At 39.4% G+C, this 25,938-nt stretch overlaps 1 protein-coding gene across 3 annotated transcripts in view; it reads right to left on the bottom strand.

Annotated features, from left to right (window-relative positions):
* Positions 1-337: 337 nt before the first annotated feature.
* Snx27 (sorting nexin 27) overlaps positions 338-25,938 on the bottom strand; it is a 34,327-nt gene continuing 8,726 nt past the window's right edge. Inside the window, exons 1-10 of one of the 3 annotated variants that reach the window (XM_022837652.2) lie at positions 20,093-21,376; positions 11,534-11,783; positions 10,344-10,535; positions 9,902-10,000; positions 8,862-9,067; positions 8,437-8,614; positions 8,036-8,209; positions 7,518-7,646; positions 7,284-7,364; positions 338-1,242 (exon numbers count right to left, since the gene is read on the bottom strand). In XM_022837652.2, the coding sequence (XP_022693387.1) occupies positions 562-1,242; positions 7,284-7,364; positions 7,518-7,646; positions 8,036-8,209; positions 8,437-8,614; positions 8,862-9,067; positions 9,902-10,000; positions 10,344-10,535; positions 11,534-11,783; positions 20,093-20,310 (2,208 nt within the window). In that variant the 5' untranslated portion in view covers positions 20,311-21,376 and the 3' untranslated portion in view covers positions 338-561. Of the gene's footprint in view, positions 1,243-7,283; positions 7,365-7,517; positions 7,647-8,035; positions 8,210-8,436; positions 8,615-8,861; positions 9,068-9,901; positions 10,001-10,343; positions 10,536-11,533; positions 11,784-18,016; positions 18,363-20,092; positions 21,377-25,938 lie in introns of those variants that run through there. The other 2 variants (XM_022837670.2, XM_022837662.2) reach the window with 2 other exon arrangements.

Raw genomic sequence — 25,938 nt, forward strand, 5'->3', positions numbered from 1 at the left:
GAGTTAATCAAGAACCCTAAATCGTCTACAAGGTAATCTATTTAAATTTATCTAAAGCCATACGTTTTTTCAGAATCCATCAGCAACTTTTGATGCTTCGACTTGAGAGCTGTGCTTTACCAAAAATGTAAACCTAAATTACTATTTACTTTCAAGAAAAACTCTTTGTTCTCAGCATATGGATTACTAAAGTCGCACTCACGACGTCCCCAATAGGTAGCACTTACAGCATTGAGTAAGAAATGCTCTTTACTAAATAGATATCTTTTTCCACATTCTTAAACTTTTCAATAACAACTGAACCACATTAAGCCTATGATGCAAACCTAAATCAACATAACATAAAAAGCATAACATTTATTCACAAAAATAAATTTGAAAAATACACATTTGTTTTCCACGTATTCTTATTTCTTTTAGCTTCGATTTGCACCTGCAGAAGTACCGAAAAAGCTACACTATATACCTGGTTGGTAAATATGTATGCTATTTGCAGATGTTATATGTCTTTTGGATAATTTTTTTAAAATCAGTATTAATCATATCATTGTTTCAGTAGAGTCATACTCCGAGGCTTTTACGTGAAGTTACGTGCGTGGCAATCCTTTCGGTAATACACTTTAGTTCATGCTCTACCTTTTGCACCATCCGTCGGATGGAGTCGACATGAAAATTATCGATTCCCTCATACATTTTTCCTTTTAGCCGTAGTTGAACTACTTGCTCACGGAGTGTTTCTCTGTCAGAATTTTTAACTTTTAGAAGGTTTAATGAGGGGGCTAATGGCATCGTTTCATTCCCGTAGTCATTTATCTTCATTTGATGAAGCTCAATTTGGCTAGCTAATTTGGTTAAGTTTTCTTCTAGTTTTTGAATATCGACATCTTTTAAAAGAAGCAAATCATGCTGGATCTCCTTCACTTCATTTTCAATTAGCTCCAGTTCTTCCTTAAGCTGCCCCGTACGTAAAAGCTGTATATCGATTAATAATGCCGTCACTTTATTATCCTGGGATATTAGTAAAGGTTCGTGAGACTTCATTCGCTGCTCTATTTGCGCAAACTCGTCGACATCCTTTTGAGCTGCTGAGGGGAGTAGATTGAATAGAGAAGAAGCAAACTCGTCACTCGACTGACTCGAATTAAGCGGGGGTGTTGATCTCCATGTCGTGTTATTAGTCATGCTGGCAGTCCTAGTAACGTTGGGTAACGATCCTCGAGCCAGACACTTATCCAGGCAAGCCTTGGAAAATTAACAGAGAAAATTGCTTCAATAACTTACGTTTTTTCGCCTATGCTACTTTCAAAACAAATGCTGAATAAGGGAAATATGTTTTGGAATTGCAAGCAGCATTAATATACTATTATCACTGGCACGCAGCATGTATAGATGAGGGAGTTAGGCTCTCATTGCCCAGACTAGATGCAAAATTTAACATGAGCTAATGTAATAGGTCCAATAAAGCTGAATAAGTAATCAGCGGATTGGCGGCATTACTTATCTGTATGTTGTGTACCTTGGAGTGCCAAGAAGAACTAGCTCACTTTAGCACCGTAGAAAACTGAGTCACTAATGTTAACTATCGTATTTATCAGGACCTTGCTTTCAACAACAGCAATTAATACACTAGAATATTTGAATTATATTAAATGAGTCAACGCGGAGTCATTGGGCAAGCGCAAACAATTAAAGGCATCATATGGAGGAACGGACGCAATTGGCGGTTCCGCCAATCCATGATATATCAGCTGGCCCTGGGAGAGGGTAAATTTAAAAGGATTCAATGGCGGAATGTTGAGCCAAGGCTTCTATATTATAAAAACGGCTACACCTAATACAGTGCAATAAAATCATTATCCACGAGATTCTTTTCATAAGCACGATTCTGATTTCAGAAAATGAACTGGACCTACTACAATATTTTATAAAAATAGGTATAACAGTTCGAACCCTATAGACTAGAACTTAATATTCTGGTACAAAATTTAAGCTTTTGCGTAACACAACACGACAAAAAAAATATCGGCCTAAGTAAACTCTACTAAAACTACTACTAGTAAACCAAAGTCTACTTGCCAATTCAGATTCTATGTATATCGTTACCCATCTTTTTATTCTATCTAATCAGATTTGTTATAAAACATTCAGCTATCTTTAAGATTCTACGCTATGGATCCGAGGGCATGATTCAAAATATTAATCATCACAACCTTGGAGGGCTGAAATCAAATGCTTCTAATCAAATAATATTATTTTGTATTTGAGAGGGAGTCTACCAACGATGTCTACGGAGGGAGACCTTTAGAAGCTTCGTCACCACGAGTCTGGGTACATCGCGTACCTTAAGAGTTTTTTAAAAGAATCTAAGTATAATTGGACTTTGTAAGGCGGCCCAGCCCGATCCAGTTTTTAGGACTATGTGACTAATAATAGGGATGTCGCAAAAATTTGTCATCTCGCATGCATGCTAATAAGTTTAATAATAAAATAAACTCAAATGTGAGCACTGCAATCATAATAAAAAAACTGCAGTGAGAAAGATCTGGTTAGCAGAAATATAGCATGATTCGGAAAATTTCGCAAAAACCCCTTGCATCCGTTTGCACTAGAGAATTTCTGTTTGACAAAAGCAAGTCCTCATGCAATTACAGTATATCCACTTGGTGCAACGAAAGCAACCTATAAGCAGGTATCCGAATTAATATTCGGTAATTAGCCTTTTTTTTTACATGAATGTCAGTTATACAAAATAAATATGCAATTCGTACGGACGAAAAGTATTAACAAGACAAATTGTGTTATATCATGACGATAAATTCAATTTAATCGTTTCCATTTTTTATCAGTCAATATGGGTGTCCGGAAAAATGACGGGTCAAATTCTGTCATCTTCTATTTATTGACTCGCAACAGCTTGTAGGGCAGAATACCTTTCGAAGTTCTTCGACAAAACCTGAAATTTTTGCCATCGACCATCACCAGTCATAAGTCGATGCACGTAAGGCTAGCAATAACTTTATTAACGCTGGTTTCGTTTGTTTAATCTTCAGACTAAATGTTTTATCGGTCGTTTCCATGGGAATAGCTTGAAACCTTTAGATTGCAACCGCCACATTCAGCGCGCGCCAATGCTTTTATTCGAAATCTTCTACGACACACCTACTAGTCGTCTTTGTCTTTGTCAAGCTTAAATACGTGAAATTAATTGAGCTCAATTCAAGCTAAATTAGTTATTTCTTGCAAGCTATTCTTCTGAACGACATGAGATTTTGTTTACTTGGAACCAACATTCGTACTTAGAGATATTTATATACGAGAATTGAGAAAGGGAGCATCTTAATTTTTTCTGACTTACAGCTTTTACTTAAAAGCTTTACAACTGATAACTGTGAAGTGCAAATAAACAATGCATCTTTCTTAAATGATTAGATGTTAAAATCCTTCCGTTCTTGCAGCAACTATCACGAGACCATATAAATGTTTTGCATTTTGAATTTTAGCCGTATTAATAGGATGGGATGATATTATAATAAACGTCCACATTATTAGTGAATTAGCTATAGTTGTTTATCTCGTTTATTACTATTATTACATGATGACATATGATGCCTGTTGATATCCTGTCGTCAATAGCTTTTCATCCGTCTAGTAGTCTCTCGGGGCTCTCAGCCTCCAATGTTTTAGTTGGCTCGATCTTTCTTGTGCAGTGTTCTTCGTTTGTCTGCTTTTTTTTTTGTTTCTCTAGAAATATCATTTTTCTCACTAAAGCAATCCCAGCTATGAACTTGTGGACATACTGTCACCACACAGCTATCAATTTGTCCTACTGGACCGGTTACGAATAATCTCTCTACTGGTGGCATTTTTGCCCACTCGTTGTTGTGTGAGTGCGCAGATGTTACAGTTATGCTCGAAGATAGTTCGATCACGCATGGACTTAGTGTGAAGCTTTGTGCACTACCATTTGACATACATTTTTATTGAATCATCGTGATATCTTATGTTTATCACGAGTTCCTCTCTACCGAGGGGAGGCTTGCGTTCCTCTTGTATGATATGGCGATTTATGTGTAAGCTATACGGTGACGAAGTCTGGTTTTTACCAGATGGCATGTCGTTTGGTTTTACTAACGAAGACACCACACGGGCAGACAGTGGTAGCAATGAGCAACGAGCAATCTATGGATAAGCCTACAGAGTGTTAAGAATATATTTATTAAAGTATTAATCTGGGAAGGGTCCGATGGGGTCTAAAATTGACTACATGTGAAACACTGATGTTCGACTAGATTTGTTTGAAGTCTTCAAGAAACACTTCAAAACAGAATTTTAGATTATTCCAATCTGTTAGCTAAATGATAGATGAACGTTCGGACTTTCGTCTTACTTAGGTCAAGATTACACTACATTTAATCCTGATGCAAATTGGTCCGATGCATTTACGTGTCTCGTATTGGGCATGGGAATCGCCGCTTAACGACAAGTAGGACAACCGCTTTGAGGACGGCTGCGGTAAGCAGTCTTTTGCTTATTTAGCTGGTCGACACAGGCCATCAATCACATTAAAAAACGTTTTAGCTAGAAAAAATGGGTATTTCGAACTCGCGCATTTGTTCTGCTAATTGAATATGATTTATTTGATAGGATCAATACTTCGGCTTCCTCTCGGCGAGGATGTATACTTTATGTCAACATCCCTTTATCCTACAAATTGTCTAGATAATTTTCGTAACTATATGTATGATCATTTACACCATCATCCTACAGTGCAATGGTAGTTCATCGTCGTGAAATATGAATAGTTTACAGAAAAGGTTGTCGCAAACGCTTCTCTTCACTGCCATCTGTTTGCGGGATGCCTATCGCCCTCACAACTGGTCTTCAGAGGATTCTCCAAGGGCTCTTCGAAATAGAAATGCATTCAGTTGATTGCGTGTCCCCGTTCCGCTGCTCTCCGATCCGCTCACGTCAATCTCTAATAATTATAGCCCGTCCATATACTAATAGAGCATCTGCAGCGTTGGCTATCCGAGCCACAGCGAAATCTTACTGACTAAATAACATTGTCGGTGACCGAGTTTATGCCTTTCAACTAGTCGACCCCGTCGTGGTTAGCTATTTAAAAATCTCAATTAATCGCAATATAATTTACTAATAGAGCTGTGTGTTGTTATTAATTACGCCGCTGTTGTTTTTACTTCAGTAACACGCGGACGCTAGATTTTCTCCCGATACGAGAGAATAAGAAAAATTAAACAATGCCAAAAGCTGAAAATGACTATAGCAGAACAATTTGAAATTATTCCTACATCGTTTTGATAACAACTATGGCGATAACACTAAACTTTCATAACAAATCGCCAATAAAATGTGATCATATTTTCAACTAAATTAAGCGTTCTAGTCCTCGAAAAAAACGACATTCATCAGAGAACCGTGTTATGTATCCAACTGTTTCTGTGAGCCTGCTACTTTGAGAATTTATCCGTTTGCGTTGTTATGAGACTTTTTCGTATAACATAATAAAGAATTGAGAATTAAGTCACTTATCATCAAGTGGTGTATTTTTCGTGCAACCCACTTTATTAACATACATTATGGCGGTGTTTTGTGACTGTTTCATTTGATTGACGATCTGTTGAGAAAGGCTTATTCCTGATAACAGCAATATCTATCATAATATGCGTATTATTATTAACAATCATTAATACGGATTCCAACTTTGCAGTATTCCAGCTTCTTTTTTACTGGTGCAGCACTGATAAAGAACTTACTGATTGACTATATCATGTTGCACATCGTTTAATAATGGCCGGTAAAAGGGTTTTAGTTGCGACATTCGTTCGTCTCTCGTATCGTGATCGTGATTTCTTTCGACGTTCGCTAGTATCGCGTAATTTTTTAGCGATAATTATTAATATATTTTTATTGTCATTATTCGATTCGTCATCGTTGTCGTTATGGCAACGAGTATGTTACGTATTACATAGGTATTGCAATCGCGTCAGCGAATTTGCCCGCCTAATTTTAAAAACCCAGTCATACGTATAATACTCGGCTCTAGCGACCGAACAATTCTCCAGCGAGGAATTGCTTACGGCATACAACAGCCGCAGCTAAAGAAGAGGTTATTGCTCATATATGTATGCAACTATAACATGATCAAAAATCAACTCATTTTGTCTAATTCGCTTGCTGCGAGAGTTCGAAATTGAACAAAGGCACCTAAAGACTATGAGTTATATAGAGTATCAGAATTACTGTTATTACGGTTGTGGCAGAGTCGTGTTATGTCCTAACGAATACAAAAGTTGAAAAAATAGTATAATGTGTATTCGTAATCTGTATTAGGATTATATCTAAAGCTGTCGTGTTTTGATCGCTAATTCGTTCGTGTACCATATTGCTCGTCGTCGACCTTGGCCGACTGTCTTAGTTAAATGGCGAACATGGCGACTGATGGGTATTATCTAATTGGAACCGCCATTCACAACTATATATATATATATATATGGCAAAGTTTCTTTTGCGGAAGCTTACGGTCACCACCGAGATAATCACATATTAATAATACCTGTGTTGTTTACCTCTGTAAATTTTCGCAAAACGATCTATCCATGTAAACTAGAGTTCTTTATGTAAACGTAGTCGTACCTTGTGTAAATCCAACCAACAAAAAGTGCTAAATGAGCTTTGCGTTGTTTATTTTACCATAAATTTGTTCCCTTTCTTAGTTCGGGGGCATACGCCAAGTATTATCACATATGAGTACAATGCTTTATTCCTTTTAGAACATTAATTAATTCTTACGATTAGGATTGTTGTGAATCATCTTCATCATCACTGTCATAATGTTTCTTACGTTAACTTTCAATCTATTTTAGTTTTTGGCCAAAAATTGATGAAAGTCTTCCTCTTGAGGATTTATGCAAGATATTATAAGAAGTGCATCAATCATGCAATGCTAGACTAATAATGCATTATTATTTAGACCCTTATAATGGTGCAGTTGTTGTAAAATGCGTGACGTGTTCCCCATGTTGCGCTATGTATCAATAAAACTATATCCATGATGAGAGCCCGTCTATAAAGGAGCTTGCAGAAAACAGTAAATAAGGTGTCGACAGTGTCCATTTGTTTAAAATAGTGTCATTGAGTAGTCGCAATAAACTCGTCTTTCCAACGGAAGTACAGATTATTCGTTAGGTTGCTTCCACCAACCAGCTCTATCGATATATTATAGGTAAGTTTGTAATACAATGCCCATTTCAGCATTCGCTGACCTTTGACGCGGCTAGTGGCTTATTAGCAGCCCATTTTCGCTCCTCGCTTACTCGCTCAAAGCAATCCAACATAAACACGAACTGAAAAATGTAAATATTTAGGTCGATCAGAAGGAAAGTTTGTCCACGAACGGCTGTATCAACCTGTATGGTCAGAAAATTCGGGCAGAGAATGCTGCATCCTGAGATAAAACAGGTTTGATAGAGAAGAGAGATAAGTAAGACAATACTTACGTAAGGCGTATATATTTTAATAAGTCTCGGTTTTTTGTCTGGTCGACCGTATTCAAACTGGAATGCCATCCCTTCCGCGTCAGCCTCCCATGACGTAATGTTTTCCCACTCGAACTCAATCACTTGATTCTGTAATGGGTAATAAATAATATTTAAGTAGAAGCATTTTAATATCCGATGAAAAAAAACTTTCACCAACATTGTTGTCTTACCCCACAGCAGTTTCGCTCATTGTAGCAAGATATATATATGTACACCATCTGGGCTCAAATTTATCACTGCCGCGACTGCGTGACAACTGCGACTACCCCGGTTGTAAACGTTTTGACTACTTGCACATTGCGTTTCAGTTGATGATATCGTATACGTCACAGCAATGTGTATTGACACTAGGGACTTAGTAACGTTAATATGGACAGCAGCAGCAGCAGAAGACGTTGCGGCCTTTAGGCTCACTTATGTTCAAGCAACATGAAACATAAGTCTCTGCATTATATACAACCGTTAACAAGACCTACCTGAAGTAACCCATCTTCAGCGCAGGCTTGCAATTTGAAGTTCGTCTTTCCCACAGAAGCAACAACGTGGCCTTCTTTGCGAGCGTCACAGGCGCAATGAGGAAATGACACTTCTCCATAGCCTTCTAGAGTCCGAGCCAGCGCTAGATACTCGTCCTGACGAGATGGTGAATCCTAAAAAAAAACAAGCTTCATAATGTCCGAGAAAATATACACTCTCCGAAAAAGTATTGCTAGATATTTTAATGAAACAGAAACATATCAGGCGAAGTAGAGACAAGTATGTAATTTTTCTGATATTGTAGTGGCTGTGGCTTTCGATGGTATTCCAATACATAGTTGATCACATAATGACGCTTGCTACTTGTATGCAAAAAGCAAGGAAACATGAGGGCCCATACCTGAAGAGCTTTGAGCTGGTATAGTTGATTTCCCGGCTTGATCTGGCCTTTGTTGACGTCATCCACGGCTTGCCAAAAGAGCCAACTGCGCGCAGTGTCCAAACTTTCCGCCAGTCGTACTTCGAGCTTAAGAGAGAACAACCATTTTCGTACGACTAGACAAGTGGCTGTCGCCGTACTGCAGACCGGCCATATTATGGCATTGAAGAAAGAATGTTCCAAAGAAATGTTAAGGTGGTCCGTTTGAGAAATAACATAAAACATTTGGAAAAGCATATCAAATATAGACGAGGATTCGCTTTTTTTTTTTTTTTTTTTCATGAAACCTGGCTTAATTTGAGTTATACGTCAGTTTATAACCTGCTTTTCACACATGTAGACGACGTAACATAGTATAGGCCCGCTTTGTCGTGGAGGGTACGTACCTGTAATTTTGTATATACAAATTGTATGGAAATTCCGATGAAAGCAGTTTACGTTCAAAGCCAAATTCAACAATTTCAAAAAGCGCGAAGTACTTGGCAACATCAATCGAAACGCCGGATTTAGCCATTACCGCGTCATACACTTCTGTTGACTGAGAGTTCTTTCGTACCGAAACCACAACAGTGATACGATCCGGAAGCAGAACCTGACCACGAGCCAAACAAGCAATTTTTTTTTTATCAGAGTACAGAAAAGGTGCCGCGACAAAGTACTTGCATAGCTACAGAAAACCCATTTATGATAGATGCTCAGGCGATCGTAATATATATCGAGTATGTTATATAGATGTGTCTTTCAAAATATCTATAAATCTGAACAGTAAACGTATTTACTATTGTAAGAAGATTAAGCTAGCATGATTAAAGTGACAAGCTAAGTACAATAAATTAATGTTTTTACATACCACTCTTAAAAAATATTCCCACAACGTTGACGCACTGCTTGTTAGACTTTTTGGACTAATAAAACGACCTACGCCCAATTCAATCGTTGGTTGCGATTTTTATAGCCGTTACCAGAACCAACACAAGTTTTACCAGAAAATAATATTAGATAGAGTATTTTTCGTATGTGCTTAACCCGGCCTTAACGTTCTAGGTAACTACTTCGATTTACAAGGCGATGATAAAGCAAGCGCGAAAGCTAAAGACCCATCGTCTCAGAAAATTGCATGATTTCTATTGATTCTTTCACTAACAAAGGTATTGACTTAAACAATTTAGGTGTTGTCCGTTAACATTGATGATGAGAATTAAGAAAGTAGGAATTTACACCTATCTATAAATATTAGCGACAAGTTAGCGAATTTTCTAACGGTAGCTTAAAAATCTTACAGAACCTTTCCGTTGTTGTTTTTTTCTTTATTTCATTCTCGAATTACAGTCTTAAGCTCGGGTTAAAATTCGTGTTCGGCAATTATAGCAATACAGTTTCACAAAGAACGTTTGCTAATATTGGTAATATGCTTGTTTCGTCGTACCTTGACGTCAACAATGCAAGCACTGGCTCCATTTTCATCGTCATCAGTTAAAAAATCCTGAACGATATCGTGCTCAGCGATCACCCGAACTGCGCACACCTAAGTAACCATCGTCACGACGTACACGAACGAGAGCAACAAACAAACAAAGAAATAACACGATCACGAGCCATCCATTTACTTGTCCCATCACCATTATCATACCATTTTCTCATAAGATTTTGCGAAGGCAACTTGCGCGGATATTTTCCAATTGAAATTATCTTCATTATACGCAAGCAGCCTTCGTAACCGGGTAAACCGGATTTTTATTACGTGGTTGTCGGTAACACTAGTATTGTTGTATTGTTCAGAGAGATTCAGGCCCTTATTGAGATAAAAAGAATAACTGTAAATGGTTTACGTTGCTCTGCTGGTCGGTCAATTAAATAAAGATGCAAACCTTTTCGAGATATTGTTCTAGTCCGCGTCGACGCGAGTCCAATTGCTGATCGGACAATGCAAAAGGCCATTTTCCAGGCAATTTAGGAAAGGCGAAATCGGGAAACTCTCGTTTAAGGCTAGCATGGAGATTAGCGAATTCCCGATACCGGCGAGAACACAAGTGACGACCTGCCATATAGATGTTGTACACCTGCAAAGAGACAGCTCGTACACCTTAGTCATTTTAGTTTGGACAGGGCCACCACCATCATTTTGATAATGATGCTTAAAATTCTCTATAAAATAATGTTTCAGTGTTCATTTCTGCCCTATCAGATAATATATGCCGGTTCTCTAGGACGTGTCTTAGAAATTTAAGATCACAATTTTAGCTCCGGGATCCTTAAACACACCGTTTATTTTATTTGTCGCCGACACTAAACACATTCGTTATTAAGTAACTATATCACAGCCATTATTATGCTTGTTTTTACTTAGTAATAAGAGCATAATAACTATGTTACAGCCAACGGGAATTTAAAGACATATAAAAGGTTTATATATTTTTAAATTACTGATATTTACCGCTGGTCTAAGTCGTGAAAAATAATAAGCACGGAAAATAGAGTGAGAGGTGAATCGCAACTGCTTCTGTTAACCATAGAAAGAAAATTTGATATATTTCACAGTGTTCTCATTTCATCAAACCCGAGCAAATGCAACCGTGACACTTAACCTATATCTGGGCAAATCTGGACAGCAACTTCGATTCGACATGTCAACAAAACTCAATGTACCTTTAAATAAATTACTTCGACTAAGCCTGAGCTGCAGTATAGGAAAATGTTCCTTCTCCTACAAAGGGTCAAGAAAAAGACAGGTCCAGCAAAATATTGTCAATAATGTAACTTTTTCTACTGGCTGTTAGCAAAAGACGAAAGGATAAAATAGCTCTAAAGATACGGAAGGTATTTGATGTGGTATTTGTTGTCGTTTGTTCAGCTATGGCTTTTTTTTTTTCAATAATTTTATTTTTAGTTATTTTTCTATTTGTGACGACCAGATATTAAACAATAAGTCACAGATAGTATTTACTGTAAAGTCAAATTATCCCATACATGATAGCTGCTATGAAGTAGCTTAAATTTATTTTTTTTTCGTCAGTGGTGTAATCGAAACAGATAGTTCGCAACTGTTTGCGCAACTTACCGCATATTTTTCAGTGGTCGCACTTGAACCACGCTGGGGTTCACTCCAGGAGTAATCGGGTATTGAGATTGGCAGAGATCGCTTTTCTGAGTAATCGACATAAGAGATACCCCCGCAGTCTTCATGAGGTTCAAGTCGTTCGGCCTCTGCCGCTGTTACCGAAATGACCGTAAGCCGAAGTTTGTCACCACCGCTTTTTATTAGGTCAACCACTTGTTTATGTGTTGCGCCTTCTACGTTCACTCCATTTCTACAACAAAAAATGAAATACTTCTGTTACAGACAGTATGTACTATGATTATGGTTTGGACCTTAGTTTACCCTTGGTTTTATAATAAACTATAATAACAATAATTTTGAAGATAACCTGTCAGCTATGCGTACATAAAGAGTATTTTGCGTAAAGAATTGAACACTTATATACTCTCTGCAGTGCTCTTTTTATCCTACACAGAACTCAATTGTCTAATGTGCTCCTAAAAATTAGTCTTGTATTACCTTTCGATCGCTTTTTGTTCAATGTCAAGGCCTTTCTACATCTTTGTGTAATACGTTAGGAGAAACTTTGGTCGTTATATGAAATCAGCAACCTTGAATAGACGAATCGACTAACATATGTCAGTGACCGGTCAGCGACATACAGCATATTACGGGTCGCAATTCTGCCACTTGTCCTGAATCTCATTCCCTTGGCTTTGGTTAGCTTGTTGGTCCTAAGACAAGGTAATGTAACCTCGTTAGGAGGTGCCACACCGCGGGAAGTGACTAGCCTCCGCAAGATACCCAAACCGTTTGCATAGACAAAAACCTGCACCAAATTTCTAAGCCCGCGAACCTTGTCGGAAAGGTTCTAGAGTAAGCAAGTCTGTGAAAAGAAGAGGGCTTGAGTATTCGCCCTGGGCCACATCTGCAGTCTAGTGCTGGCATTTCCGAGATTTCACCCTCAAATGTAACCCTCTGTTCCTGGAGTATCGCTACCACTAGCTGAGCACGTTTGCGGGAACACCAACGTCGGCGAGGGTACTTAAGACCGAATTCTTGAAGGCTGACTCGAATGCAGTTTTGAAGTCTACAAACACTTTTTTTCGTACTGGAAGTCAACTGTCTAATGGAACGCTTAATGGCGGAACCGGACGTAGTACTCCTAAGTACATCACTTAGGTGCATTGCCGAGGGCTACCTAAAACTGATTTAATATTGGCAGGTTGGATCTTACATGCCGTTTTGGTCGAATCCGCTCTCCTGAATCCATATTGCTATTTTTTAGTGTACTCACAGTTTCCACATATACGTTCAGTCTCCTTGCCAGCAGGTAGGAAAGAAATTTATACTAAACGCTTTACTTCGCGACACCCAGGCCACGACGTTGGTCGGCCTAAGTCGCCTTTGCCTTTTGGGATAACGAAAGGCATTGTATTCCGCCAGTTCGGGAAAGGTGGCTCAGAACGAAGACATTACTTGAACAAAGCGGCCCAATACTCCACGGCTGCCTTGGGGTATTTATCCTTGTCCGGTCCCGCTGTCTTTATCGAGCGAAAACTCTCGAACGCCTGAGTCACTTCTATGACGAGGAACTCCTGTTCCAGCGTTTCGCGTTCCCCGTTGTCGCGTTGCCCGACGCTGCTCTAAGCGGTGGGAGCCCCTGAGGTACAGGGTTACCAGATGGTCCATGAACGTTGATCAGGCAGTGGGACACGATGTATGCTTGCGAAAGTTAAGCCATTGATATTGCTGATGCTCGGCGTCTCTTATGGTAATAGCCTCCTGCTGTTTCAGGTATTTCTCTCGCTGGGCGGCATACGGCTTTCGACAGAGCAATTTGAACATTGGGGCTCATGGCCCTGTAGCCGATCGTGGCATTAGGCAATTTTGCTATTCGTTGTAGCCTAAAGATATCCTTGGGACGGCAGGCGGGATGGCGATTGTAACCTCAAACCATATCGATGTTTGCTTGGGCAGGCTAAATAAAGCAAAGATTGCAGAATTTCGATCAGATGACGCGGATAGACCTCAACATCAATCGAGTTTGTATCCATATTATGCATACATATTGTAGATTACGCATGCACATATATCACACAGCAATATTTACTCATTTTGGAGAAGATCGATACTGGCCGATCACATACGAAGCCAGGAGCTTTGAAAGCTGCGCCGCCTATAACAACCATTAATTATTATTATTATCATCATTATTATTAATGCAACCATGATTAAGCGCTGAACTTTCAGCCTGTGACATGTGCAAAGGTTACATGATAAAGTGTAGTTAAAGGATACATTAACTTATACACACTGACTGTGATCTCCTAAACATTTCCAACTGTTACCTAAGATATATATTAAGCCACAATCAATTACAAACGCAATAAGTCGCTATTAACTAGGGGTATAATTTAGTTGCCTACAAAAGCATGGGGCATTCATATATGCCTTGACATGATGCAAAACCTTGACGTGATTCCTTTCTGAAAGCAAAGAGCTAACAAATTAGACTTGATTAGTAGAGTCATACGAACGACAAAAATATCGGCGAGCGTTGATCAACACAGAAGGGAGAAATGCACGAGGCAGGACGTTCCCATCGTTCGGTATCTATTATTCACGAGTATTAGGTTGAAGACACATAACGACGAGTGACATAAAAATTTTCGATAGTCGAAACTATATACTATTAACAGTAATACTAAACACTTTCTCAGAAAAATAATAATATTTGATCCAACAAGAGATCGCATTTTCCGAAAGGTACATGCTGATCCATAGCGCACCGCTAAAACTGCTGCGGTATTAAGACTTCAGGTCAAACAATGTTAAAGAGAGATGCACTAAACAATTGTACCGCGAAATAAAAGTCAATAATTGATTATGTTAATTTGTTGTAATTAATACGTGTTATACCATTTAAAGTCTTTAATGTTTTTTGCCAATTATGGCATCCTCTCACTGCACTGAACCAAACACACTGTACCCCAATTAGAGATACCTGTTTGTACACCGCGTTGATTTCGATATCTAAAATTAAAAGCGACATTAAATTTAAAAATTCCATAGAAACATCAGAAAGTGATCAAATGAATAGAAGCAAAGCAGTGCTTAGTCGAATTTCCCTTGAGAAAAAATAGTATTTAGTTTCATGGCAAGAAAGAGCTCTTTCGGAAACTGTTGAGAACACCAAACAGCTTCTATATTCGGATCTATCATAAATTTTCAATCGTTGCGCAGATAAAGAATTAAGCAATCATGTTAAATTTGGAGGGTCTTTTTATATTATCAGCGTAAAATAGACTTCTCTGGCTATTTCGTTTTCGCCATAGCTTCTTTTAGATAAATCAAACACATATATATATATATATATATATATATATATATATATATAATAAGGTGTTCATCTATGTACCTGTACACGGTCTTTAAGCTTTATGTATCCAGGGACGTTCAATTCACCTTGCGTAACAAACGCGCCCTTCATTTATCCAAAAAATAGCACCGGTATTTGTACCGATATTATAAAAACCTGACTTTCATTGTATCCTACAAAAAATTCAGTGCAATTTTTTTTCTAGTGTCGAAACGATGATATTCTTAGCTAGTAACTAATTAGCTAAGATATTGTTGAATATTTAACAAGTAGAGAATACAAACGCGTAATTTTAATATTTATTTTGAAGAAGAATATTTCATACTCGTATAGTTTTTCGGTAAGTTATGGTTTTGCATTTGTCCTTAAAATGTTGCATCTTTACTCCTTGACACAACTGGACTTAAATGATTTTTTAGGGAAAATATATATCGTCATCTTAAAGACAATTTAAAAAGTTAAATTGTGAAACATGACTTTTTATGACTTCTTTCTATGAAAATGAAAGCAAGCAAGCAAACGATAGTAGATACTGCAGAACAACTTCCTACGCTAAGAGCGAACTGAGCCTTCGTTTTATCTCTACAGTCGTAAAAACACTGTTACCAATGAAAGATCCTTAGAACTCAAATCCATTGCCTTCGAATTTACCCATTTAATTTAAAAGAACCTTGTAAGAATTTAAAATAATTGATGATAAAAAATACTATTGGATTAGTAAAATCACAGAGTTCGTTATAAATTTGTCAATCCGATCTACGGTTTGCTTAACATGACTTTTACATCGAATGCCATTTTTTTTGGATACATGAGACTATCAACAGAATTCTCGCGGTTAGTTTAAACTTTTTTTTCTGGCATATTAAATATTTGTCTACAGGTAGCCAAGGTTTTCTGAATCCTGCATCTAGTGCCGCTGTAGGCAGTCCATCAAAAGGTTGAACTTCAGCACGAAACATGTCTACGCAGAAATTCGGCTCAAAATTCTTACGTATTCCTCATGTTTACTAAGCAAACGCGTTACCCGTTTCGCCATACTATGCATTATTAGCCTAGTGCTACCTTACATGCTACTTGCAATTTCATTTTTTGCTCTCCAATTTGCTGTGCAGCCAATGACAATTTTGTTCCAATTTTCACCTTAAAATTGATGTTTTAGATTCTAAAGGATTGTGTTCTCAACGCCTTACTTCAACGAAATCGGTAGCGTACTAGTTTTCCGGGGTATATTTGCCGCGCCCAACGCGAATGAAAGAATTTCTCTAAGATGGTTTGCTAGTTAAAGAAAAACATCTTAGACCCGGAAAAGGCATTTTGCTCATGTCGGTTCTTCGGAGATCGATTGAGGGGGCCAGGAGTACCTTTTTGAGACGGAGAAAGATTGTTGTCGGATTATCCGATCCGAATTACCAACCCGAGTTTTTAATAAATGCTCTCGAATGACGATGCTTCATTCTGCTTATGGGTGTAGTCCATCTTTCAGCCAACTCTTGACTTGTTTGTATGAAGGTTGACACGAGCTGACCGCGTTAAATTGAGTCCTAAGTGCCACCTTTGGCCGCTAGAAAGAGCGCTCCCAGCTATAAAATAGTCGCCATCGGTGACGAGAATATTTAGAGGTAAGGGAGAAGGATCCCAAAGAGGATACTTGAAAATGCATCTCAATAGTGGTTTTCTGACCACTATGGTAGTGCCTCACAACACTTCGGTATTGAAAAAAGAAAACTGTAGGCAACATTTCAGGAAATGTTCGCTTAAGTTTAAGTCCTTTATATGCTATTTCAGCTTTGGTTGCTATTGCATACTTAAAATCATTCACAATCAGATTTTGCAATTGTTTGTGCATCAAAATAACTATCACTGACTTCTTGCCTACTTCCTGTTACTATTGTCTTGGCTTCAAAAAAATCACCAGGTAGTAAAAACATATGGTCGTTTAAACCGTGCGCTGCTTCAAGTTTGCACCGTACTAACCCACATCTGAGTGTCAACACAGTTATAGGGTAGAGAGATTAGATGCCTTATCATTCACTACCTATCCTAACACTTTCTGAAAGAACAACTCCTAAAATAGTATTACCATACTTTCACTCGCACTTCGAATAAATTCAAGGTTGAACCTGTTTATAGTCACTTTTTAAGAATGTTCGCTCCCGTTCACCCTGTTACCCCCACTGTTAACTTTTAGGTCCTTCCTATTTTGTTTGTAGGCCCCTTCTTTGTGCGTTCCACTAATTGGCTTCCTTATCTACTTTATAAGCTTACTAGAGCCATATAAGATTCAAGATTTACAGAAGATGATAACACGAACATTTTTTCTACCAGGTGAAATCCTTACCGATATTTAATAGCTTTTTGGCCAGAGCATTGTCGAAAATGCACTTTTTATGTTATGAACTCAGGAAAAGGCGCGACCTGAACTGCTGGTAGCACCTCTTTGAGTGCGCTGCCGTAATAACCATAAATAATCGACGATCGCTGGTTCAAATTTCAACGCTGGCAAATGGCTACTATGCCGTTTTTGTTAAAGGAAGAATCAAAGGAGTCCAACAAGACCAATTCTGATCTAATCTTCCAGTAAGAACAAGGCTCTTTGATGCAGCAACGAAAAATTTTGATTTCGGGGAATTTATTACACAACAGAAGTAGCCAAAGACGTCAACAAGATTTAAGCTGACATCATATTCATCGTAGAACAAAATTGTAATAAACAGCCTAGCCAATGGCTAACAGCAGATGCATAGTACTTGATTAATGAAAACAATTTAGCAGAAGAACTGCGAAAACTTGTTTCCCCCACCTCTTATACACAGCTTCAGTTCAGTTCCTTCTTTTCTACACGCCCAGTACCTTTAATATATGAATATGAATGCTGAAACTTTGGTTTTATCCATAAGCCGTCTCATGTAGGTCATCCACGATTTAGCTTTCTTCCCTCTCCTATGTTTCTGTAATCAATAAACACATCTAGATTGGAGTTGTACGAAACAATGTTGCAACGAAAAGGCTCGATTTAGCATCAAGCCCCTTCAATCAAGACTTGGTCAAGCATACGAGTGATATTAGGAAACAACTCGGGATAAGCACGAATGGCACTACGTGCCAAAATCCTCTTGACTTACGGCATTCGTCTTTGATAAGTGCGACTCACATCGGCAGATGTGAGAAGCTTATATCACTTAGGTCTAATCGCGAACAGTCGTCACTCTAGTCAAATATAGAACGAATATCCTAGCAAACAATTGAGCACAGATATAAACGGGTGCCACTCAACCAGCTAGCCAACTAGATGCTCAGTTGTCAGTTTTTCAGTCAATTTCACATTTGCCACCTAGAACGTTAACGTAACAGCTAAGTTACTTTGAAAGTTTTTTTACAATGGTCGAAAGTAAAATGTATGCCCACATTCGTGGCAAAGTAAGACAGAATATAGCAGAGTTTGTTATAACGTTTCCATTCTAAAAGCGAGACCAAGGTGTTGCACATGAGTGCTGCTAAGTAACACAGCCGAACCATCTCGACAGTGTCGCCGTCTACTGAAGGAGCGAGCAATTATAGAAGGATTGGTCCGTCACGCGGCCTTTGATGGTTAGCCAGCGCAACGGTGCCGGAGTAACTGACCAATCTCGACCAAAGAAAAGATAACGCCTCTCTTTGCCCGACGGCCGCGCCAGCAACAACGACAGATGTAATCGCAGCAGTTAAACGACAAGATGATCATCATGTTGCGTTCCCGCTGCTGTTGCCCATTTCATGAACGGATAAACGACAGCACGCCGACCCTGGGGAAGAGAGGAGCAATCGTCTGAGGGATACGGGACGAGGAGGAAGAGGAGACCAAATGGATCGCAAATGGCAATAGCACTAATGTTAGTAGTCATAGTAAAACAGATTAGAAGGGCTGAGGCGAGACCAAACGAGGCAGGCAGTTAGTCAGCGGCAGCGGTTGTCTGGCTAGATATAATGGATGGTGGATGATGGCTGCTCCTAAACGAGTGCACGGTGCTTGAGGACGTTCGACTGTCATTCTCCCCGCCGCCTTGACCCCCCGATAATAACACTATAGCCAGTAGCGTTGGCAATGAAAAACCACAATTGACTTTCAGACTAATTGGCCGTATGGCCACTGGTGCACGTGGTTATCAAGACTGATTCAGAAATCTATCAAAAATAATTAAACGGGTGAGTGTTTTGGGTGAAAGATGAAAGATGGCTTAGTAGATGGGGTAGCTGATTAGATATTTTAGAAACTTGAAAAGAAAAAGAATGCTAACAATTGTAAAAATGACCAAACTCTGATCAAAACAGGTGAAGACTTATAAATTCTGTAAGTTCATGGCTAAGAGAGCTTAAATTGCGCGTCCGGGTAAGGATCACACCGTGGACGTAAAGTTCACTTTTCTCGATTATAAAACTCGACTATTATTAAAAAATAAAGGTAGTACAAAAACGATTTAAAAAGCTATTAAACCAAATGCTCAATAAAATAAGGAATAACAACACTATATAATCCAACCTGAAGACGGAATCCATCTAAAAATATCTGACCTAAACCTTCGCTGCGGCCGGAGGAGCCTAATTTCTAAAGCGAGTTGCTTGTTTTAACAAATTAATGGAATGGCGGATTCGCAGAAAAATATTTAAATTGTAACACATACATGTTGCTATTCAAACCGTACTTTTCTGTATTCTGATTTCAGAGTCGATGGAGCTCGCGCAGAAATTACAATGCATTTATAAAAAGTCTTAATAGAGCGGCGTGATACTGTAGGAAAAGATCACAGCGTTGTTCTGACGTAAACGATTGTTCCATAGACTCTCCGTAGATTGAATAGATTAAAAAGAGCAGACCTTTTACGTCGCCCTCAATTCCGCTACAATATTGCCGCTTTTCAAATGGTACACCGTTGAAATGAAATAATTTTGTTCTAGTAAACTAGTAGCATACTGTATCAGTATCGTGACCATATACAGCCGTGCTTGGAGTATCGATAACTACTTTTTCCTTACTACTCAGTGTGGTGATTTCAAAACCACTCCCTTCCCTTGACTATGCCCGTGCTCAAGGCTTATTCAATAATACATCTATTATATGTATTGTACGTGTACATATTTGAATTTCTGTCGACTCGAATGCGACATCGTCATTGCTAACTAAAGATACGCCGAGAATCCCTACAGTATTTACTACAACTTACACTTCGAGTATCCGGTCGCCTCGTCGTATTCCGGCCTTCTCCGCTGCACCGCCGTCTAATACGGCACTGACGTGCTGGAGAGGAGCGTAGAGTTCACCGTTAATCGACTTGAGTGGGCCTCCCTCGCTAACCTGGCCTCGCACGTTGAAACCAAATCCCGTCTCGGACTTGACCACTGTTACCACTCGTGGCCCACAGAGCGCAGGGTCGCCCGCCATTTCACCCCTGCTTACCGATACTCTCTGGGCGGAACCGACTCTGCACTGTGTCACTCACAGCTGGCCGATAATGACACCACACGAGCGCTCACTCAGTATAGCCGCCAGTAAAAGCGACAGACATTTCAGCGCGGTGCAGGCATACGCTACGCCAGAGGATATTCTAGTTTTTCGTTTGTCGAGCTCAAACAAAACCGCCGAGCATTGAGATTGCCACACCGCACTCTACCGCAAGCAAAAAAAACAAGCACAGAGAACCCGCACCACACAGAACAGAGGTATACACAACGTCGTCGTCTTCTTCTTCCTCGTAATAACAGACACGGGTGAGCACTTGTGCCACCCAACACCAATAGCAACGGCAACGACGATGACTTCGTCGTACTGCTCCAACTAATGCAGCTTCCTCTTATTGTCAACCTTGCAGTAGCGCGACTTATCTGTAGTTCCGTCGAGTTCACGCTAGCGCGCGGACATGCGGAGGGTGCAACGGCGGGCCGGCAAAAGAATTGGGAAAGGCGGCCAAACCGATGAAAAGGCTTGGGAGGGTGTTAACGCGAAATGGCAAGGAAACAATGGAATACCGCGTAGGGGAGCAGTGTAATGAATTATGATGATTTGTGACGGAGAGAGTCATCCTTTATCAAGCAGGTCGAAAAATCTCATGCACTGCTTGCACTCTGATGGTCACGCTGCGTCGCATCACAGCAAAATAAATTGTCATGCAAAATTGTTGACGTTCTACAGAATCTTAGAAAAGAAATTAATGGATAAGCCTGTTGTAGTGATGCAAGCGTCTTCAAAGACAAAGTAACACCTTCAGTAATATGGTAGAAATGCAAGTTTATCATTTTATAAAAGATCGAGTAAAAAAGCATGATTAAAGTCTCAACGACGTTCATAGGCTATCGGAAACGTGCAAATGAAAAGAACCGCAAAGTGAAATATAATGAGAAGCTAAAGCAAATAGTAGCTTTCCACACACTGCGTCTTTGAGAAAACACTTATACACTTGATAAGTAATTATTCTCGTGACGTGTAGCAATCGTACAAACCGACGCACACATAAATGCATAGCGGGGGGGGGGGGGGGGTAGTAAGTAAAACTACAGGAGTTGAAGCAATAACTATCAGTACTTTCGAAAAAGAAGCTATTCGCTTATTAAAAAATGATAGCAGCGGGCGTATGGGTCTAGTCAATAATGGAAAAGCCCATCTGATGACTAAAACGCAGCATTATACACCCAAACTTCACTCAGGCTGGATGAAAAATAATTTGAAGTTGAAAAATGGTTAACTCATAAATAGAGTAATAGTAAAGACCGGTGCGAAAACAGCTAAAGTTTCGCAAAACAGGATAATGTGACCCGAATAAACCATATAATAAACGTCAAACTTAACGAGGCAAAGGATTAACACACATAATGAATATGGTAAGGACACGAAGAGCTCTAGTGAAGAAAATAAACTCAACAAGATCGTCTAGATTGAAGACAAGTGTTATCTAATTGGGTACGAAGCGAAGATACGGTTTGTAAAGTGGCTGTTAAATTAGCGATATGCGTTGCGATTGCTCTGTAATTGATATTACTGTATTAGTAAAAATAAGAAAAGCAAATCAGAGACAGGACAATTAAGAGACAGGACAATTAAGAGACAGGACAATTAAGAGACTGAGTGGTTCGCATTGATCCTATGCGAGAGTTGTGCGTTATGTCGTACATTATCACTGTAAAAATTTCATCTAATGTCGTTGTCATCAAGCCGAAAGTACGTATCTCTTGTTCGAATGAAACGCTCATGAAGAAAATAAATCGGTCAGATTTTTCCGTTATTAGTGTTTAGATATATTGAAAACGAATTAACAAGACGCTAAGTTTATCAGCAATTGCAAAGAAACTCGAATGTTTTTGAGTATAAGTAGTGTCGTTATATGATGATGATAAATGATTTAAATTAAGCACAGAAGGTAGAAATAAGAAATTGCCTGAGAAATCTGCGAGAAGTGAAAAATGTTAGCAACTGAGTTAGACCGGTCTTTCGGATAACTACGCGTGCTACGGAAGGATGTTCGAGCAGCGGACGCAAAATAAGTAACAACTCAAACATTAAGAAGGTACGGGTAAAACGTATAAAAAAAAAAGGTTAGTTGTGTTGACCTGTTCATAAATAACTCTTATGAATAGTTGAATAAGCGTTAACCGATATAATCGGATCAATCTAATTACAGGCCGGTTTCCCTTCGCTCACCCATTGAACAGCCTTCCGTAGTTATGGAGTTGGTCGAGTGCTAAAAAAAGCCTAGCTTATATAAAATAGCGAATATGAAAGTAGGGAAAGGCGTGCTGGATTCTCCCGCTACGTTAACATCAGGTGCATCTCGTCTTCCTTGGGAATAACAACGACTCTGTATGACAATGCTCTGAAGCGTGCAATAAATAAAGTCGAAAATTTACGTGCATATAAGTATAAAACAAAGGGGACTGTAGAACCGATAAGAATAGAACGGCATCGGGCTGCTACCTAAACAGTTAGTCGGCGCAGAAAGTTTCACGTAAAGAGCAAGCCGTGTTGATGAAAATGACAGACAGAGGGCATGGTATAATAGATATTAGTTAGTATAACCGGGGAATTAGCAGACAAAAACATACAACAATCTAGGTAAGGTTTTGAATCGATGAACTAAGAAATGACAAGCGCTGTAATTCATGCGCTGAGTAGAAGGCAGCAGATCTGTGGCTCATAAACGTAAGTCATGAAGTCGGCAAAAAGAGCAGTATCTTCTGGTTTCTTTTTTTCACAGTAAGCATCAAACAATATGGAAACTGAGTTCAAAAGATGCCCTGACTCTAAATGTGGTGGAGCGAAGTTTGCATAATAGTAACATGCCATGTGTTTAAGTTTGGGCATCTGCACATAGTATCTAGTACAAATTGAGGCCTTTCGCAAGAGAACTTTTCTTCCCAAGGAGGCAAAAGAGAAATAAAGGATACACATTTTGATGGCCTTTGCTGCACGACGACGAGGCTTTTGTAGTATAATATACAGGATTATAGATGCCTATATGCTTGCAAATTATTTATTTTTAAAGTCGTCTCAAGGCATATAGTAGCGCTGTGGCTAAGTTACTAGAAGCTTTCGAGCTTGTGACAAATAAGTGGCAAACTTTGAGTTAAAGGATTTTCTTTTAAATGTTTTATATTCTATTTATAATATTTTCTATCTGCAAACGATTGCATACACTCACGTGAACGGATACAAAATTTTCCAAGTTTCACATCTGGTATTTCCGTTAAATCAGACGGCTGGCTCTCGGCATGAACCAAGTGTGGCTATGTCTAGATTCGACAGCTAGACAGACCACCAGATGTTCCTAAGATTAGCACCCAAATTACGGGGCCAAGTGAACATGCATAGAGAACTGAACCCTTTCTATAGCAGTGTACGGACTGGATTTTGACATTTAAAGATTCTTTTTTAATAGAGTTTCAAAAGGAATCTAGGTAATAAACGCGCCTGTGTTAAGTAGCCAGCTGCATTCTTCGTCGAAGTTTCAGGTCAGCTCTCTGCAATGTGCCGTTTCAAGTTTACGGCCGATATATATATGCTACTTCCTATTATATTGGTATCAAGTCCAGTATAAAATGGCGCACTCCTAATTAAGACAAGCTTTTAACAATTTCCCTTGTGGTGCTAAAACATTACTACTCTCGTTTAACTCTGGTTATTAAGCGCCCACTGCAACTGCACCTTTACAAATAATTTCTTAGGATTTGAATCAGATTTCTTGGAATTATTACCTATATAATAATATTTTTGGCCGAAACGCCCAAAATTGCATTTCGTATTGACCGAATTTTGCAGCCAGGCAACCCATTTAGTTTATATGTCTGCATAACAATCGCATCAGCGTCTACAACACTGCGCTCGGGTAGGGCAAAATGAACACCCAGTTTTTGCACCTACCCATCCTTTTCCACAGACACACACACACACACAAGGGTACTAAACGTAATTTGCATCTAAAAGGAAAAACCTTCATCGCCTCCAGTCAGTATTCGAAATAGTGACGTTTGTATATCAGTTTTTGACAAACTCGATAATGTGTCAAACTTAATCTGAATCCAAGTGTTATCATGTACAAAAATAGTCGAGCAAACCATACTGGTATAAGCGGGAAGCAATTACTTTTCGCTTGGCATTTTTTGTCGGTATAGCTTTATTATGCGTTTCGCCTTTTTTTGTAAGCGGTCACGGTTAGCTTTCACATGATCATATCCAAAGAAGCAAAAAAAACTGACGTGGTATTGCCTCCTGGCCACATTTACTAAGAACTTCCGTTTAGATGCTATCATAACATTACAGTTGTTATGAATGAAAGAAGTTATATAGTGATACAAAGCGTCTAAATACGGCAAAAGTGATGAAAGTCTGCGCCCATGGATCGAGTAGCTGAAAATTATCACCAACTCGATTAATTTCAGGTTAAAAGTCCCTCCGTCCTTTAAAGACATGCTGTCATTATCACAAGCTTTCGGGTGGCAGACTTTAGAAACCCCACAACGCCATAATAAAGATATGCTCATGACGCTGTCTTATCTGATAGTGCCAAGACACAGTCAATAAACTGTTCATACGCTTATTTCTACGAACGCAACATGATTCTATTTCCAGTTACCGTTGACCCCGTTTATCTTGCAAACAGTGAATGGTTAGTGATTATGAAGTTGGAACCAGACGCTTGGTCCGAATTAACCCGAGTGGCTTTCCTTAGACATCGCCTGTGGCGTCATTTTGACTAAGTGATGTTGCACGACCTCTTCTTTCCTTTACCTCTTGTGCCACAAAAAGCGGTGTTCAGGCACCCAACTGTTTAAATAAACGAAACCTATTATAGTCCGTCGATAGCACCATGGCTACAGCTTTCGTTATACACTTATAGTCAGGTGACCTTGGCTGAGTTCAAAGCCATACAGGCATCAAGGGCGCGTGGGAAATGGCGGCGACGGCAGTCGCGGCAGCGTTAGGAGTGCATTGTTCTTCATTTATTTTCGCTAAATTTCTCTCGAACGCATAATGGTAACTCGTTCTGATATCCTACCTGACTCCTGCCCCATTTACCCTCATTGCGTTCACTACCGTTTGAAATACACGCATGCGGCTATGCGTGAGTTGAGTGAGGACGAACAGCCGAATATTATATCCGTAAATGCCAGTACCTAGCTTATTCGGCAGTCTGGTCTTACGGCCCACGCAAGCGACCGATCAACGAACATAGCGGATATGCAAAGGGCTTGCAGGCCAATGCTTGGACCTACAACCTCTTATAGCCCCCTGACCTACCTACCTACCTGCCTCCCTCTCTCTCTCTCTCTCTTTCTCTCGTTCTTTCCATTTCTTACGTGTCGCTACTACATTGCTACTCCCGCGCTGCTTTTAGCATTAATTCCCTTTGCCTTCCCAGCTTAACCCCCTTTTTCCCTTCAGTTCTGTTGTATCCGCCGACCCGACATGCAGGAGTCAGGATGCTGCATTTTTGCTGCTGATACTCTGTTGGTTCTTTTTGGCCGTCCGTCCGTCCTGCTTAGCTACTATCGTTGAGCCTTTGGTTGGCGGCACCCACACTCC

This window comes from Varroa jacobsoni, unplaced genomic scaffold, assembly GCF_002532875.2.
Source record: "Varroa jacobsoni isolate VJ856 unplaced genomic scaffold, vjacob_1.0 scaffold_74, whole genome shotgun sequence".
Classification (NCBI taxonomy): Eukaryota; Metazoa; Arthropoda; class Arachnida; order Mesostigmata; family Varroidae; genus Varroa; species Varroa jacobsoni.